Source organism: Rhinolophus sinicus, linkage group LG06 (genome assembly GCF_036562045.2).
Source record: "Rhinolophus sinicus isolate RSC01 linkage group LG06, ASM3656204v1, whole genome shotgun sequence".
Lineage (NCBI taxonomy): Eukaryota > Metazoa > Chordata > Mammalia > Chiroptera > Rhinolophidae > Rhinolophus > Rhinolophus sinicus.
The window spans coordinates 75,895,990-75,915,776 of NC_133756.1; the positions used below are offsets into that span (position 1 = coordinate 75,895,990).

At 38.8% G+C, this 19,787-nt stretch overlaps 1 protein-coding gene across 10 annotated transcripts in view; it reads left to right on the top strand.

The window, feature by feature from the left end:
- MYLK4 (myosin light chain kinase family member 4) overlaps nt 1–19,787 on the top strand; it is a 106,819-nt gene that overhangs the window by 60,643 nt on the left and 26,389 nt on the right. For 8 of the 10 annotated variants that reach the window (XM_019752391.2, XM_019752393.2, XM_019752399.2 and 5 more), the window contains one exon: nt 19,422–19,500. In XM_019752391.2, coding sequence (XP_019607950.2) covers nt 19,422–19,500 — 79 coding nt within the window. Of the gene's footprint in view, nt 1–3,099; nt 3,316–19,421; nt 19,501–19,787 lie in introns of those variants that run through there. The other 2 variants (XM_019752397.2, XM_074335312.1) reach the window with 2 other exon arrangements.

Below are 19,787 nucleotides of genomic sequence, written 5' to 3' on the forward strand. Positions count from 1 at the left end.
TCCTTGCTAGTACATACAGGTCTGTTTTCAACCTATAAAAAATGCAAAATGATCCATGATATTTTGATTAACTATGATGCTTTGAAAATTCCATTGACTTTGTGTCAATCATTTAAAATTTTGATAATTAAAAATTGTTGATCATTTAAAATTATTGATCATAGCCCAAAATCCAATTTTTAAAATGTTCCAATAATATGGTAGTAACCTCAATCCTTTGGTGAAGAGGGAAAGAAGTAAGGAAAGAGATAACTATCTATCTTCACCAATGTGCTAGTCAACAGTGCTCCGAGAATCTTTTTGTTTCTGTTACTCTTCTGCACTTATAAAGAAGCACTTACTGGAATTCTTTTCAAAAAGGACCTGGGGAGCAGAGAGCTTTGAGCAGAGTGTGAAGGCTCTAAAATCCATAGCAGACCTGGGGTGGGGGTTAGGGTGCATAAGAAGCTCCTGACTAGCACAGAAAAGTTTCCGTAAATCTTGGATTTTCCAAGGGACTTCAGTTTCACACACTTTCTGAGTTCTTCTACTGTGCAAACATTTCATCTCCTTTTTTGGCAGGGAAAACACCTTCATTTTCCATATGGTGCAAAAACATACCCTTCTCAGAAATGGAGAGAGAGCAAGAATTTCTACAAAGGTGTACCTGAGAAGAACATATGTGTTCATGATTTTGATCCTCACCCCCAGACCAAACATGTGAAGCACGACCCGCTCATTCTTGGAAGTCAGCAGAAAGCTTTGATTCAGATCCCGCAGGGATGTCCTCCTTTCCCCCTTGGTAAACACAGTGTCCAGTGCCTAGGCTTCTAACGCAGCAGGGAGGCCTGAACATGGATGGCCCTTCTCCCTGCCCACAACTGTCTGGATTGGCCTACTATCTACTCCAAAAGTTTCCAAAAAGCAAAACATGAAATTAGCTTTTATTACTTTAAAAAAACTGTGTTAAAATATAAATAACATGAAATGTACCATCTTAACTATTTTTAAGTGTATAGCTTAGTGGCATTAAGTACATTCACACTGTTGTGTAGCCATCACTACCTTCCATCTCAAAAGAACTTTTTCATCTTGCAAAACTGAAACTTTGTACCCATTAATCACTAACTCCCCAATCTCCTACCCCCCTAGTCCTTGTTAACCATTCTTCTACTTTCTGCTTCTATGAATTTGACTCTTCTCGGTACCTTGAATAAGTAGAATCACACAATATTTGTTTCGTTGTGACTGGCTTCTTTCACTTAATATAATATCCTCAAGGTTCATCCATGTTGTAGCATGTATCAAAATTCCCTTCCTTTTAAAAGATGAATAATATTCAATTGTATGTATACACAACATTATGTTTATCTATCATCTGTCAATGGACACTTGGGTTGCTTCCTTCCACCTTTTGGGTATTGTGAGTAACACTACTGTGAACATGGGTGTACAAATATCTCTTTGGATTCTTGCTTTTAATTCTTTTGGGTAGAAACCCAGAAGTGGAATTGCTAGATCACATGGTGATTCTATGTTTAAATTTTTGAGGAACTGCCACACTATTTTCCACAGTGGCTACACCGTTTTACATTTCCCCCAACAGTGCACATGTGGCCCAATTTCTCCACATCTTAACCAACACTTGTTATTCTTTTAAGTTTTCATTTTTTCGATAGTAGCCATCTGATGGGTATGAGGTGGTAGCCCATTGTGGATTTGGCTTTTATTACTTTTCACTCAAGAAAAATCACTCTTCATTCTGAGTTTGGGTGGAAGTGGCCAATGACTTATTTGTGCTTTGAAGAGGAGTAGTAAAAGCAAAGTTCCTTCCTGAATGGTAGCTCAGAGATCATTTGCCAGCGTATGCTTGGGCCTAAATACGGGCTACAACCTTTAAAAGGTGCTGCCTCGGAAACCCTGCACCACCTGGCCGTGCTGATCCTCCATGACCCCGCAGGAATTCCTGACAAGTAAGCCCTGTCCTGACTGAGGGTGAAGAACACCCCGTCTCTAACATAATGCTGCTGCAGCTCTGTGCCAACTCTTGTGTAAAAGGGAGAGCTTTTCGCCAAGTGTGAGGGTCATGCATGAGCATTCTTCCTATTTCAGCAGTGGTGATAGGCTTGACACAAAGACATGGAGAACCTCTTTTGGCGGCAGAAGGAGGATTCAGAGCAGACACTGTGCAGACATTTGAAAATGCTTGTTTAAGGAAGACTAAATTGAGTTAATGTTGTTACTTTTCTTTTTCCAAAACACTTCCACATTTGTCACTGTATCTTAACTCACAATAATCTTTGGAGCCAGTGGAAAGTAAGCCCATTTGATAGAGAGAAACACAGTCTTTGAAATATTAAATGCCTCCCTCAAGGGCACAGTTGGTTAGCAGAAAAAGTACTAGAACCCAGCATCCTAACTGTAGACTAATAATCACTTTTGATGGAGAAGATCCCTTATGGGAGTTAACATTTCATGGATTTGAATAGCCTGCTTTCTTCAGGACTTTTTATGGCTTGAAACAAGGTGCACTGTTGTGCAGTGGCAGAGAGTAGCTTATGTCTGGCCCTTTCTCCATGAAGTCTTGGTGTTAAAGCCCAATGCAGGAGTACAGCTCTCAGAAGACAGGTACATCTCAGCCAGGCCTTCTTAACCTCAGTGGGTACCACTGAGTCCTCTTCAAAACCCTAGAGATTAGATTTGGTTAATTTTGCTTAGCTTCAGTTCAAAATCCACTGCTTGTGACTTTTATGATCATTAAAATAAAAACATGAGTGACATAGACTAATGAATTTTCTGGGTTTTTGTTGTTATTGCTCTGCTTAGCTTAAGTCAAAGATCAGTTGAAATTTCATATCACTGATGACATTCTTTGAATAAATGGTGGCTTCCTACTAGATTTTAAGTGGCCTGAAGTAGATACACAGGTCTAGGCAGAGCTCATCAGGCTATTTGCAAACATGCAAGCCTGTGTATAAATGGTCCATCTTCTGGAATTTGCTAATTCGAGACCTGCATGTCGTCACAGAGGGCACATGTGTGTCCATGAACACAGAGGCGAAACCGTTGATAGAGAAGAGAACCAGCTGAGATTTGTGACTTCTCTCCACAGAGGTCATTTATTGGCTCAGATGGTTTCTGCTGCATATGAGGCCCAGGACATGATGAAGCTGTTGTTACAGGGAAAGTGGTGTCGGTGCTTCGGGTGTTAGATTACAGTGAATTTTCATGAGAACATGGTGATGATTTCTTGAAATAAACAAATAAGTTAACAGCAGTCCCTCTTCTGCTTTAAAACAAAAGATAAGGAAAACATACTTCAAATGGCCAACTCTGGTAAGTATTCTGATATTTATTTATCTGCATAATGTATAACTTTTATTTTTATTATTTATATCTTTATAGAAGCACCTTTTGTCAAGGATACTATGGTTGGAGGGAAGAGCTTTAGTTACTGTGAAAAATAATTATCATTTGTAACTTGCTTTTTGGAATGATATCCTCAGAGCCTACTTTAAAATTATATACCTTAAAGTTGGCCTTATTTTTTTAAACCAAAGATGTCCAACTTTAGCATTACTGGGATATTGTTTTTAATTAGCGGATAGCATTACATATTTAGTGCCTGTCTCAGCTGCCTTTCTGAACCATCTTTGTACCTCCAGCTTCTCAGATTGTACCACCCTGTTAGAGATTATTTTTGCGCAGCCATGTTCTTTCCAGGGGGCGGACACCCACAGAAAATCTTGTGCAGGACAACCAGAAAATTTCCTGTGTCATACTAAAACAGAGTTTAGTATAAAAAGAGAAGCTTCCCCTCATTTCATCTTTACTGAGCCATAGGCAAGAGAATTTAATGAGAAAATTTGGAAGTAACTAACTGGTAGCTAAGAATATTTAGGACATGGAACCATCTAGGGGTAGAGTTAAGAAGCTGCTAACACATCAAAAACACTAACAAAAATTTGTAACTTGCGTTCATTAAGAAAATGTCATGCTAAACTCACCTTACTCCCTTTTCTCCTGGGTTACTAAACTGGCTGATGTGGGAATGCCATGATTTAGATTAATTACTGCAATTAAGTTTCTTACCATGCCTTGTGGGAAATTCAGTGGCATGTAAACTGGATAACAGACAAGCTTGGTGAAGTTGTGGTTAATTAAAGAGCCATGCTCAATACATGTTAATTAATGGACTTACAGAACCTGTGTGGCACGCATGGAGGATGACCGTTTCCATCTGGGATTTGCACTGTATGCAGAGTTATGCACAGTCCAACAGACTGGCCACAGGTTCACCCTTTCTCTCCCACTCAAGAAAACACACCTGGAGACGAGACAGTGTAAGAGACATTATAATGAGAATAAACTTGCCACTCCGATTTGCAAAATGAAAGGCTTGCACATTCTGTACCTTGCACATTATCAGTAACAAACATTTTGTGATACAATAAGATACTAGCTCTGACTCAGCCCTTTGTCCCTCAGTCTCATCCTGTTCAACATTTTAAACACCAACTTTAAAGAATACTAAAAAGTGTGCTTCAAATCTTCTAAGGAACCACATGGCTTAAGAGCTTCCAACACCAAAGCTGAAAGCAGCCTGCAGGAGCAAGGCATCATTCAAAACCGGAAGTGGCTTTCAGTGCCAGAAAACATATACAGTGTTTCCCTGAAAATAAGACCTAGCCAGACAATCAGCTCTAATGCGTCTTTTGGAACAAAAATTAATATAAGACCCGGTCTTATAGTAAAGTAAGTATAGTATAGTATAGTATAGTATAGTATAGTATAGTATAGTCTTTAGTATAGTATAGTATAGTATAGTATAGTATTATAGTATAGTATAGTATAGTATTATAAGACCCGGTCTTATATTATTTTACTTATTTATTATTTTACTATAATACTATACTATACTATACTATACTATACTATACTATACTATACTATACTATACTATACTACCAGGTCTTATATTAATTTTTGCTCCAAAAGACTAATTAGAGCTGATTATCCAGCTAGGTCTTATTTTCGGGGAAACCGGTAGATGAGTGAAGTGTTAAAGCAATGGTTAAAAGTTGTTAATTTTTCAGAATGTACTTTTCATACTTCCATTTAAAGAGGTTTTATTTCTGTAATTCTTGTTCCAAACGACCTTCTTTTATAAACAGAAATGTCAACACAATCAATTTAGGTAAATAGTTTGAACAAATTATTTCATATTTTAATGGAATATATGTTCAAGTATGGAAGATTTCATTTTATTTTACATTTAGACTGTTAGTTTCTTGAGGACAGGGACAGTATCTCATTTATTTCTCTGTTGTCAAATACTAGCATGTCTTCAACACATACTATTAAAATTTGGTGAACCAACTCTGAAAGAGGAGTCCTTTCCACTTAATTCACTTTCAACAGAATTCACTTTCCACTTAAGACAACTTTGCAGATTAGAGGGATAGTACCGTAGGGAACTAACCTTAGGGCGATTGTTCCCACCCCTTGACTGCACTTTAGAGTCACATAGGTTGCCAGAGAAAATATACAGGGCACCATTAAAATGGAATTTCAGATAAATAATGAGTGATATATATATTTTTAGTACTGTATAAGTATGTCCCACATATTGTATGAGCCATACTTATACTAAAAATTATTTGTTGTTTATCTGAAATTTAAATTTAACTGGACATTCTATATTTTCATTTCATTGCTAAATCTGACAACTCTAAGGCTTTAGAAAAATACCAACGTATGGGTTGCACTCTAGAGATCTGCATATAATCAGTCTGGAATAGGACACAGTATCGATATTTTTCAAAGGCTCTCCAGGTGATTCTATTATGCAGCTAGAATTGAGGGTCACTGTCCTTTAATGTGTTTTTATTTTAAACCTTGTTCCCATGACTTCCAAGTGTAAGCTTCACCTTCTTTCCAAGGTATCTTGTGCTTTAGCTTCCCAGAGGCCAACCTCAGTGAGCTATGGACCCACAGGCTTGGTGTGAAGTAAATACTGCTAGTCAGCCATGACCTCTCTGTACTTTCTTAGACAGGGGAGCTTTTATTTTAGGAATTTCTCCATATTAGGATTTTGGGGAAATGAAGTGTCTCTGTACAGACACTGGGTTCCTTTCAGCACCTCAAGCCATCACATGAATCTTAAGCTGGTCCTGGCCTCTACATAGTTCACAAATATGTGGCTCACTCCTGTGGGCACCACAAGTTCTCGTAATGGGTCTCCAAGGCGAGTCCCTATACCAGAGCACCCCATCTCCCAAAGATGCCCCGGATATTAGGACTAGGCTCTTTTAGTCCCCACTTCAAGCTTTGGTTGTGTGTGTGAGAACTGAGTCTAAACTTGTCAGACTGTCTCCTAGAGACTGGTGCTGCATCCTTGCACCCGAGCTTGGTGTGTAGGGCCTTAATAACCATGGGTGGACCTTTCAAAATTTAGTCTTCCTGATTGGAACTTAGAGCAGTGTTTCTCTAGATTCCCATTTGTTCTGCTGTGTTCACTTGTCGGATTCCTGGGATCATGTACCTACCTAAACATTGTTGCTTGCCATGGCCTAAGGTGGGTAAGCCTCCTTCATGAACTATGCCCAATGGGAAGATGGAGAACTCTAGTGCAACGCCCAGGTCTGCTCCTGCCTTGCTCTGAGTGGGATTCCATGCTTCATTGGCAGATCTACAAATAAGAAGCAAGTATCATAGCACCACTGACAGAAATTGGAACAACAGAAAGGGAAGCCAATGTGAGATGTAAGATATTGAGTTTCATTTTAGATATGCAAAGTTCAAAATTCTTATAGCATGGCCAAATGTTAAGATCTAGTCATCACTGGGATTATGGGAATAAAGGCAGAATTTTGAATTCGTTTATATAGAGTTTAGTTGAAATGGTGGTGAACAATCCGAGAGGAATAAATCCTGTCTCAACGTCTGTGGATGTCAAACACTAGTAGATGAGTAGAGTGTTATTATGGCCAAAGTAGGAAGAAATGTCACACAGCTATCAGTTTCTGATTGTGCATAAATAATGAGTACCCCTAATGTGATAAGGCCTAAGCTGAAGAAATAAAATGATCTTCTAAGAGAATGGGGACCACCTGAAATCTATAGAATGGCACATGGCTTACAAAGGGAAGTTAAAGTTTTTAGATATTTTTTAAAGTGCCATAATCAAAGTTGCTCATTTCGAAAGAAATCAGGCAGTGTTTTCAAGGATATGAGCTGTGTAGGAAAATATTCTGAGGTGTAGAAGCCAGAAGATGAACCCAGGCCTTCCTATAATATAAAACTTCTGCATTGAGGGAACTATGAAGGGAGAAGACCAGAACTTTGAGTTATGAGTTGGAGTACAAAGTAACACGCCAAAAGATTAAGTGGACTGGAACATATAGTCCTGGGCGTAAATGAAACAACAACCCTGTGAGAAGCTGAGAGCTGACAGACTCCCTAAGCCTATTAGGAGTAGTCATTTTACTCCGGGGTTACCTAAGACTAATGAGACTAATGGCTTAAATCAAAGCAAATATACTTTTTTGAGATTGGATAATTCCTTCTGTTTTATTAGCAGAGGAAATGGAAAGGTGAGTCATTATTTCCATTTCCATGAATTTTTTCCATAGTCAAAATTCATGACAATGACGGCTACATTACATGGCAAATTTGTGGAGTTCAACTTTGATAAGTCAACTCTTTGGTATCCTCTGAAAAATGATCCACAAAATCATTGGAGGAGAATGTAACAAAATACAATACTTAAAGGCAATTTTTAAATAAAAAATGGAGTTTTCATCAAAGACTGTCACTTATAAGCACACGTTTCTATTATGTCTAAGCACTGGCATGTTAATAGAGGCACTGTCAACTTTTCCGGCTTCTATTTTGGAGCTGGTGTCTTTTTTTTTTTTTTTTTTTAGTTAATATTATATTAACTTTAGGTGTACAACATAGTGATTAGACATTTATATAACTTACGAACTGATCATCCCGGTAAGTCTAGCACTGCTGTGACACCATACACAGTTATTACAATGCTACTGACTATATTCCTTCTGCTGTACTTTACATCCGTGACTGTTTTTGTAACTGGCAGTTTATACTTAATCCCTGAGCTGGTGTTTTTGATTAGAACTTAAATTTAGTGAGTATTATAATAAGTTAATTATTAAAATCATTGTTTAGAGCAAGTATGTTTAGATATAAGGTTGGAATAATGCTTTCAAAATTCATATTTTAAAATTTTAATAAAGATATTAGATCATTTGGGGAAAGGTTATATACACACTGTATACATGAATTTGGTTAAATCAGTATTGATGGGAGCAATATTTAATAAAAATATGGATGATTATAAAATGTGTATGAATGGTATGCTATTTCATTAAAAATATATATCTATATTATATAATAAACTAATCTTAGTTATTTAATTACTTGAAAAAAATACAGATTTCAGGATTTTTAGTTAAGGAATTTTTTGCAGCTGGAGTCCCATTTTATAGAATGTGAATTTTCATAGGAGTTGTAATCCTCATCTGGTTAATTTTCTGTAAAATTCAAAATAAAAACTGCATTTGACTTTGATATTTATTGTAACAACTTTTAGTAGAGAAAAATTTTGAGGTGATTCTAAAAGTAGAATTCATAAAGTGTAGTTAATGCTTTTTATAACATCTACCTGGAAACTGAACTTACTTATTTTTACATAACACTACTTCTCTGTTAGATAGGAAAAGTTGTTGCCAATATGAGTAATTTTGTGGGAGTGAATAGAAAATGAACAACAGCAAAGTAATAGCACATGAAGAACTTCTCATGTTCAGATTTGACCGATGTTGCCTTAGTAAGTTATATATTTGTGTAACTGTACTCCACCAATAATGAGGTCAGTTTGAAAAATATATTGCTTATAACTGAATTAAATCAAAATGAAAAATTTTACAGTGATTGTTAAATGCCAAATTGAACTGATCTCATTAAATGTGAAATTCAAGTATATTTAGCCTATCGCCTACATTTTAATACATGAAAATAATGAGATATAGCCAGAATAGTTGGAAAAAATTACTTCTATTTTTTTTCTTTTAGCAGTTCTCATTTCACAGTTTAGATTTATTTCTTGGAATTTGATGAAATAGCTTAGCACGTGAATGTGAAGTATGCAGTACCTATTAGTTAACGGAGGAAGAGCAAATGTATATTGGCCTGTGTCGCTTTATATAAGTACTTTGCTCACAATATTTACTTAAGGTTACTTTTGTGTGTAAGTCAGCATTCACAGAACAGAAAAAGTTCATTAAGTACTTTGAGAAAGGCACAGCTGCGTGTAGTAAACATAGACGGAGCAGTTTTATATGAGGTTCGTAACTGAAAACAGACTTTAATTCTGTTCTTGGAATACCCACATCGTCGGCATTTTATTTATTGCTATTCTGGGTGTAGTCTAGCAAACGGTCTCCAGGAAGGTAGAAGAGCAAGTCTGCAGTGTTTTTTGCTTCCTATGGAAATACATGACATGCATGACACTGCTCCGTCCCGTCCCACAGAGAGTTCCAGGTGGGGCTCTCCACAAGCCAAGGAAAGTATGCCAGCCCCTCCTAGTTCTCAGGCGCTGCCTAGCCTAAGGATGAAGATTCACTTTACATACTTATGGCAGGTGCTAACAGAGTTTTCTGAATCTTGTCTGTTATTATGTCTTATTTGAGAAGGATTTGTTTTCCTCCAAACAAAAATAGCCACTTGAAAGATTACTTGACATGACTGTGTATTCCTCAGTATAGCAACCCGATGTTTATCCCTGTTGTGCGGGGCATCCGGCGGGGTCTCTGCTCCCGTTCCCCACATAAGAACGCAGGATGTGGCCAGGCCCAAAAGGAACACCCACAGAGCCATAGGTAGGGGAGTCATACCACCACAGTCTTGCTGGCGGCACTATAGTCTCACTGGAGGCTGGATCCACACTGTCCGCAACCGGCCATCCTAACTGCAATCGGCTCTTGCCAGCTCAGCCGCCATCTTCTTGCTAGCCCCCATCTTCTGCTAGCGTAGCCACAGCAGTTATATTAATGGCCAATGGCTCACTGGTTACAGCTGACGGCCAACTAGCCACAGCTGATGGCCATCCAATCACAGTTGATGGCCATCTACTACCCGAGCTAGCACTTTTCTATGTGAGGCTGAGAGCCTGGAAACTGCTCTTTGGGGCTCTGTTCCCACAATCCCCATACCTAACATAAATTATTCTGTAGTGTCTGCTTCTTCTAAACGTCATAGAAAACTTATGTATAATAATAAGTGGCATGTTGAGAACTATGAGCACATTTGAAAAATGTATTGTGGTGGGTAGCTGTCTAATGAGAAAAAATGAAGACCAAGACTGTATGTCACAATGTCTCATACATTTTTAAGGATGAAGATGTTGTGGAAAAAATCACCAGTATTTTCAATAACCATCCCTTTTAGAAGAAACATTGGAACAGTTATTAAAATCGCCTATAATCAGGTAAAACTGGGTAGAACTCATCTCCAGTTGAATTCTTTAAGGTCTCTTCAAATTCAAAATGGATTTTATGATTTATAAAGTTTTCTATTGCTTTGTCTTACTTGAGCCTTTTGAATATGGTGCTCTTTTGCAGTAAATTGTGTAATTGAGAATACAAAACACTTATGTATGTTCTGGATTTGGTGGCATCATAACACTTAGAGCTGAAGGACCATCAGGCAATGAATGTGATGTATAATTTGACTAGCTACTTAATCACCATTAGAAATATTGTAAAGGACTTTAATAGTAAAATGCAAAGACATTTATTTAGCACCTATTTTAGTGTTGGGTTAGGTGATGCACAAAAAGTTTAAGCAGACTTTTAAAGGAAATAGCGACTGCTCCTTCTTGCCTTCTGGCAAAATTAAATTCCATAACCAGAATGAAGTAAAATGTGGCAGCAAGAAAACCTAACTCAAACCTCTTCTCATTTTCCATCATTAAAAGTATTCATTAAGTGTTTCTCTGTGCTAATGTGTTAAAGCATGTTAAAGAACTCATGATCAATGCAGAAATATGAATAATAGATCTTAAATATGCACATTAAGCAAATGAATGTTTATAGTACATGTTCTGATTTTCATTAGGTGTAAGATGTGTTGAGAAGGTGGTCAAATGCTAAATTACTTCAGTAACCCACACGGAGGATAGGATATTATTGGTGACACAAACATTTGAATTACTAAACTCTCTGGGAAGACTATGAACTATTCCCCGGAGTACAGACCAACAAATTGCATTACATGGAAGAGAGAACTTCTAGATGCTACCTGGATATCAAAGCCTGATATTGAGGAGGATATCATAAAGGGCACACTGGCATCCCTGAAGAAAATATTTTATACAGGTGGATGAGGTGCTCAGTAAATACTGCCTGGCATCAGCCTCCTCCCCAGCTTACCAATCAACCAACCGATCAATCAATCAATCAGTATTTGTCTAAGAAGGGTCAGACATGCAGAAAAGAATTACAATACAGTAGGATAAATACATGACAAATGCATGGCCGAGAAAGGTGGGAAAAGATTGATTCCTCTTTTGATATAAGAATGGGAGTGGGGAGTTCTTTCCAAAGAAGAATTCACAAAGAAAAACGTTCTTGAGGAGGGTCTTGAATAATGAGTAGGAATTCCATATGTTTTGCCAAAGTATGATCCCTGGACTACTTACACCAGAACCACTTCCAGAGCTTGTGAAAAAGTTCTTGGGCTCTAACTCAGACCTACTGATTAAAAACCTCTTAGGCAGGATAAACTTCAGGACAACTGTCCCAAGGTGTAAGGAAGCCAAAGGTGTTGTTGGTTCTTTCTCACAGTTCTGGATACTGGAAGTCCAAGACCAGGATGCCAGCATGGTCTTGTTGTGATGCGAACCCTCTTCTTGGCTTGCAGATAGAGAATTTCTCATGTCCTCACATGGGAGACAGGGAGAGAAGGAGGTAGGGAGAGGGGGAGACGGGGAGAGGCGGAAAGGGAGAGAGGAGAGAGGAGAGATGGGAGGGGGGAGACAGAAGGAAAGAAACCCCAGCCTCTTTTTCTCTTCTGATAAAGACACACATCTCATCCTAGGGACTCCACCCTTATGACTTCATCTAAACCTAATCACCTCACAAAGACCCCACCTTCTAATACCGTCATATTGGAAGTTAGGGCTTCAGTATATGAATTTTGGAGGGACACCAGCATTCAGTCCGTAACAGAATGTTTACACCTAATGTTGCTTTTCTCTGAAGCCTGAATTCAGGCTTTTGGTAAACCCAGAGATTGGAAAAGTTCTAGGCACATGATATGACATCTTGCATTCTCTTCTGAGTCCCTGCCAGCACCACGGGGGTCAGTGTCAAGATTCTGGGCGTTTTGCGAAGCTCAGTAATATTATACATGGTGCTGAACTTCCATGCGCTACTGTTCTCAAGACCAGCTGACATCCAGACCAAGAGTATTGTGCGGGCTCCTTCCTCCTTTCTCCACTGTCCTCCCTCTCAGCTTACCCAAGGATGACGTAGCTCTTTGTGGATGGAGTCAAAATTGAAATATGTTAGGTTATGACAGATATTTTGTGAAATAGTTCTTCACACTAAGTTATTAAGTATGCTATCTAGGCCAACACTTCTCTAACTGTAATGTGCGTGTGAAGCCCAGGGATGGGTCAGAGCTCAGATTCAGACTGGGATAGGTGGGGAGGAGGGGCTGTGAGTGCGTCTCTAACAGGCTCCCAGGGGAGGCTGTTGCTGCTGTCTGTGGACCTACTTTGAGCAGAAGGGACTAGACAACTAAATGTTTGGGGATAGTCTTAACTTATAGTCTTATAGCTACAGAGTTTGTATTACATATTACAAATTCAGATACTTTGTGAGAGCTTTGCAACTTCTCACTGCTTTTCAGAAATAGCTTTTCAAAGCCACTTTGTAGTGTGTCTGTGGAATGTGCTGTAGAAGGGAAGATGTGGAAAGGTAAACCATTAGGAGGTTAAATATTTTACTCAGTGAATTTAAGTTCAGATCGCTGAACTTGCCTTACAACCCATGAAACCACACCTCACCTCACCTTAGGAAACACTGAGCTCCCGTGAGCCTCTGCCAGCATATGCCACCTCCGTGAGCCAGCCTGCAGGAGAGGCTGAACTGAAAGCTGACTGCTTACTTGGAGCAGGAGACAGGAGATAGAGTGATAAAAGTGAACCTAACATAAAAATTAAAAAGCATACTGAGAACACCATGTGAAATGAATGCTTATGAAACTGTCTGCGGCGGGAAGAAATCAGTTTTATTAGGTGATGAAAACCACTGTAAACTTCATGTGAAAACATTCCTAGGTTTGGTCTTGTGTAGTATAAAAGAGGAATTTTACTAAGTAAGACTGATTTTAATCAAATGAACATCAAGGAGCTGTAATCCTATTTATACCTGCATATAAAATGGGTTAACACACGCATACACCATTGCACTTTCTTAGTAACCTCCCTGCATAGTTTTTGAAGTCCCGAGGTGTTATTCTGGTGACAGAATCCCAAGAAGCCAAAGGCATGCCACAACTCAGGGTTTTCAGATACACTTTTGCGTGAAGTGCTATAAATAATTCTGTGCTCTGTGAGGTGGCGTTTCTCCACTTCAGCCCGAGTCCTCCCCTCTTCTGCTCACCTCCATTGTGGTCAAGGAATTGACTCACTTTCAGTTACTAAATTTTGACCAGGAAGCAATGCAGAGGATTTCAGGCTAAGGAACAGAGGTTTGGTTGGGAACGTTGGCTTTTTTATTGGCTTGCCCTCCCTGGATGGTCCTGAGATCACTTTTGGAGGGGGTGGGAGGTATGTGGTCTCAGGGCAGTATATCCTAAACTCACTGCACACACGTGTCCCTGGTGGGGGTGAGGAACCAGGGATTAAGAGAAATGTTATGTCTCCAGTGATGGTACTATCATTCAAAACAATTGTGGCCAGAGCAGAGTAGCCTGGGTAGCAAGAAAGACTCAAACAAAGCAAAGCAAAGCAAAGCAAAACAAAACAGAGCAGAACAAAACAGAACAAAACAAAACAAAACGTGACAGGAGCTGAAGCTGATGGAGGCAGTGGCTCTCAAACCTTGTAGTACAATAGAGTCACTGGGGTGTGTGTGTGTGTGGGGGGGCAGTGTAGAAGGGGTAAAAATAACCAGTGTCCAACTCCATCCCCTCTTTTGGGGTAGGACCAGGTATCAGTTGTTCTCAGGTGCCCCCGCCCCGCCCACAGGTGGTTGAGAACCTCCCTGTTAGAGCCAAGGAGTCTGGGCCGGGAAGACGGGAGATGGTACACAGGCTTGCAGGCCAAGGAAAGTCACGCTGGCAGTTTGAATGGGGAAAAGGAGCAGTTACAAGTCAGAGGGCGCAACATCTTCTGTCTGGGTGGGATAGGAAAGGTGGCAGTGAGAAGCAAATTAAAAAATAAATCCATCAGATGTCTTAGGTAAGCTCATCCAATGGGAATGAGGGAAAAATAAAACCTATATGATCAAAGTACCTCATATGACTAAATATTTAGGTGAAGATTCTTAATTTGTGCCAAGTTACTTCGAACTTGTTCTTTTAAAATCAACAAAGGCAGGCTGGGTAGAAAACTGGAGGACAAATATTTTTAATCGTTTCTAGCTGTGCTCCATAGCCTGGCCCCTGGTGATAGCAGGACAGAAATTAGGAGTCAGCCACTCCCTTCACCCTTGGTCTTCACATACCTCCTCAGGACTGAACATGTGGCCTGCACAGTCTAGGCTATATGAGGGGGTTATCGGGACAAAAAAACCTGAAAGTGGGTTTTAATTAAGAAAAATCAGTAGCCAATTAGGGATAACCTGATAGAGTCCATTTGACCAATGTTCACGCAGTGTTTTTTTGTCTGTTTGCTTGTTTTTTTTTTTGTTTTTGTTTTTTTGCTAGAGGAGGCTATAAAATATGGTAGCATACTTTTTTGTTTGTGGTACTGCTCGATACATCTTATAATCGAATACAAGTAAAATTAGCCATGTGTCTTCACTAGCTAGATGGTCCAATATATACAGAGAGTGTCAAAAAAAGTATACACATTTTAAGAAAGAAAAAAACTATTAAAATAGTAATACAATGAATGACACTAGCATTCATTTGATTAACGCCATCTTTTGAGCGAACGTCATACTACACATTACTACCGTAATTCAATTCAACTTCGAAAAGTAATACATAGATAACATCTCTTAAAGTGTGTACATTTTTTTGGTACCCCTGGTTTATGTCCTTGAGGAGTCCTGTTTACTTGATTTATGAACGAAGCACTGTCCGTATAATAGCGGATGCATCAAAAGACTTTAATTTTCCTGGCAGGGTTATTTTCTCAGGTGACTGATTATCCTTGATGTTTTCAGCAGCCCAGGGAGGGTCCACTTACTGAGTGAAGAGGTCAAGGTTAACACTTTCCCTTTCTGGATTCGTCAGTCAGATCCTGTTCTGCCTATTCCACACCAGTCCCCACAGGCCACGAAAGAGGTTATACTTTGTGAGAATTCCTTTTATCTGCCAGGAATTTTAGGGAGTTTTTCTCACTTAACACAAAGAATTTGAATGTGCCCTAAGGATGAAGAAAAATAGATTTATTTTATAAATGATCTCTAAAATCATCTTCTATGTTCAGACAAAGAAATGTATTTTTCATATTTCTTCTGAAAATTCCTCAGTATTCTTTTAGGCTCTATTTTTTCCCTCTCCCCCATGAGGAGCCTAATCAAAGTTTAGCAGATTCATTATAAATTGTTGTACTTTTGTTTTCATACTTCTAGGTATTAGGTTAAAATTATCAAGAAGTGTTCATCTTGGCATCTCCATAAGCAGTAATATGAAAAGCCCTCAGCTCAGGGTATGTAGTTACTCCAGTCATGTCCCGTTGTGATGTTAAAAAAACAATTCTCTGTAGCAACTATAATCCCCAAATGAAGAGCTGTGGGTATCATTTAATATAATATCAGTTAAGTGATGCAAAGAATATGAGAGCCAGTGACAGAGATGCATTTCCAATGGTGGCAAGGTCATCTGGCTTCTCCGTGATGCAGCCTGATGAGAGAATGTTCTCACACTGACTCTGGGTGGTCAGCACACAATGTGCTATATAGATGACGTGTTACAGAATTGTACATTTGAAACCTATATAATTTTACTAACCATTGTCACCCCAATAAATTTAATTAAAAACAAAAAAAGAATATTCTTACAATGAGAGCATCAGTCCTGAAAGCACTTCTTCCCTTCATTGCATATGGGTTCAACAAGCAGTTTTAGAGCTCTGACCCCGTGTGTGGTGCTGGGGGAACAAAGGTGAAGAGAAGGGTTCTAATATTCCCTTCACGCTCCCTGAGGATGACCTTGGACACTCTCTGGGTACATATGCCCCACTTAGGACACCAGTCTAGGAAACTGCACAGAGTGCAGGGAGCAGAACTGTGTTTTGAATAGTTGGGGATTTAGGCCAAGTCCCCTTTCTTCCATATGTCATTCAAAATTCACTGATATATTATTATAAAAGGAATGGATAAATGGTTTCAAGAGGAATCTATATGCAAATAGATTAGTATTTACTAAGTGAATGAATAATGAATGAATTTCGTGAACTGAGGCCCTCCTCCTGGTCTGTCATTGGTGTGAACTTAGCAGAAGGAACAATGTCTGACATGATTTTTACCAATTAACAGAGGGTGATAGGAATCCTTACAGGAACACCATGCTTACCAGCTCTGTTCTGTTCTCTTTAATCAGTAGAAAATAGGTTCAGTTTTCGACAACTCCCAAGATGTATCTATCCATGGACTTGCACTTCCTATGTTAGTGACTTCTACACATAACTTGGAAACAGAAAGTAAAAAATTTCATATTGAAGTTGTCCAGAAATAGGGAAGGAGAAACACGATGTCTGTGTTTTGGAATCCCTTCAGTTCAGAGTTCCTCTAGATGTCAGTATTACATAGGGAAATGAAAACATAATGGCCTGTGGCAACGAATAAAGACCTTACATTATTTAAGCGGTAAAACATATGTGATATATGATTGACGAAGACAAAAACAGCCTCATTTGGAAGCTGGTTTCTTATACCCCTTAGGATCAACAGCTGCTCCTGTTGCTCAATCAGACTGCTGTCCCCTGAGAATGTTGGCCCAACCTGGGAACATTTGCCACCAATTCTGCAGATGGCCTTAGAGGTGAATGCTAATCATTCATCACTCTGCAGAACCTTACAACCAGCTTCTCAATTTTACCTATTTTGATGGATTGAAGTTGACTGAAATACACCGGTTTTCATTATTAAGTCTATCTGTGCTTTACCATTGTGTTCATACCGTCCAGAATAAATCCAGAAGCACAGTGCCTATCCACCAGGAATTTTCATTTCTAAAGAGAAGCATCAGAAGACAAAGTTATAAAATATCTGAAAAACTACTTGTTGAACTATCTTATCTGATTAATTTGGATACATATTTTCAACATCAGACTTAAATTTTCTCTTTCTCATCTCTCTTCCATGTTAATCCTAATCTTTTGACCAATGAATATTCATTCCTTATAGAGACAGTGGAAATGTAATGGCTCTGTGCGAGGTCAGAGGGATAGTGGATAGGGTGAGGGGGGTTCACACAGTGTGAGGGATATAAATGGTAAACGTCTAAGTTTTGCTTAATCTTGTGCACCTGAAAATAATAAAAAAAAATATTCATTCCTTCACTCTACTAATGTGTTTTCATTTTATGCCCTTTTCTCTCAGTCTTCTTTCTTATCTGCAGCAGTGCCACCTGTGTGGTAGATATATTCAATAAACATTGACAATCTACTTTGGCTATAATCTCCCTTTTTCCCAGAGTGACAGTAAAGTGTGGTAGTTAAGAGCGCAGACTGAAGCAGAGAACTGAATTAGAATCCTGGTTATACCATTTCTGAACTATGTATCCCTGGAAAATTACCCAACTTCATTATAAAATGGAGTTAATAGTATCTACCCCCAAGTGTTGTTGTTGCACCTGAGTTAAAAATGTAACATGCTTAGAAAAGTACCTGGTATGTAGTCAGTGCTTGGTATGTATTAGCCATCATCATCGCCATCTTCATTATCACTATGTCCCAGTCTCTGAGGTAAGAGCCAGGAATTCAAAGACATATCAGTCTTTTTGCCCATCTAAGGTAAAAAGGAAAAATGTTTAATAAAATGTTGCAAGGGACACCAGCCTTGGGGGTACTATGTGCAGCGAGCTGTGTAAAGGATGAGGGAGCAAAGGGCTTTGCCTGAGGAAGTCGAAGGACCTTTTCCCTACGAAGGGAAAAGTATGCATATACCACCCCTGCACTTTCACTTAAAAGAAAAAATTATAATCCCTGAGGCTATAAACTCTAATTTTGTTTTTTAACAGATTTACTAAACATGCCTCCATATTTCAGGGTCCCCGTCTGAAAAATGGAAATGCTATGAGCCTATGAAATTGCCCTTTGGATTGTTTAAAAGTACATTGGCAATTTGTCTTCATATTTGTGAGCTGCACTTGCATGGCATTTCATGCTTTCAAGTCACCCTGAGGCAAATTTTGCTCTCTTGCCAAAGAAAAAAGACCGATTCTTTGGATATCCTTACAGTTTCATTAATTTATAATGCATAACTTTAGAATTTGTGATAATTTGGGTGAATTGGGCTAATGTTTACCTTTTATGAGGTATTTAAAAAGGTTTCGCTAAGCTAATTCAGAGAAGCTAGTTGTGAGAAGAATGTTTATCTGCTTAGGAAAAGGGCCATCTGTTCTAAGCAACGTAAAAGCTCCGTTTATAAAAGCTTATTTTAGTCTTCTACTTTCTGGTTTACAAAACCCATTCACAAATGTCCTCTCATTTTGATTTGATTTATATGTGAACCATATCAAGACAATATAAACGAAGGCCAACGGTGACTTACATATTATCAATATCCTTTAATCTATTCATGAAGATTGGCCTTCTTCTACAAACAACGTCAGAGTTTTACAGAATTTCTTTTACAATAGTGAGTTCATTTGTCTTCTAATACTGTAGTCTATATAGGGTTTCATTAATTCAGACTGTTCTGCCCTCTAAATACTTCTTTTTTTCTTCTGTGTTTGAATCATATAATATATGGCTCTCAGTCTGGGGCGATTTCATCCCCAGGGTGGGGCGGGGGAGCACTTAACAATTTCTGAAGACATTTTGAATGTTACAACTGGGAGCGCGGGTACTATTGGCATCTGGTAAACAGAGGTCAGAGATGCTGCGAAACATCCTGTGGTGCTCATGACATTCTTCACAGCAAAGAATTATCCAGCCCCAAGTGTCAGTGCTGCTGAGATTGAGAAATCCTGATGTAATATGTAGCTGTAATTATTCCATTGTATATCCACAGGCTAAGGAGAAGGTGTGGTCACACCCCGACCTGAAGGATATGACACCTGTCGAAGGTAAAAGGACATCGGCCTTCACAGGTAACATCTTTAGAAAACTACACATTTATGGGTAAAGAAAGCTCTGTTATAAAAGTCCTGTTATGTTGTTGTTCTTATTCAGAGGAAGTTACACATTGAGAAAGCCCCATATCGGGAGAAATGCTGTTTGAATACCTTTATTTGATTGGCTTTGGGTCCTACTAGTTACAAACTAGAAAATCTTTGGAAACCCAATTGTCAATCAATTGGTCATGTTCACTTCAACTTTGGTTTTCAAAAGCTTCTATCTGCTGATAAAGACAAACCTGAATAGAGATGCCATTATG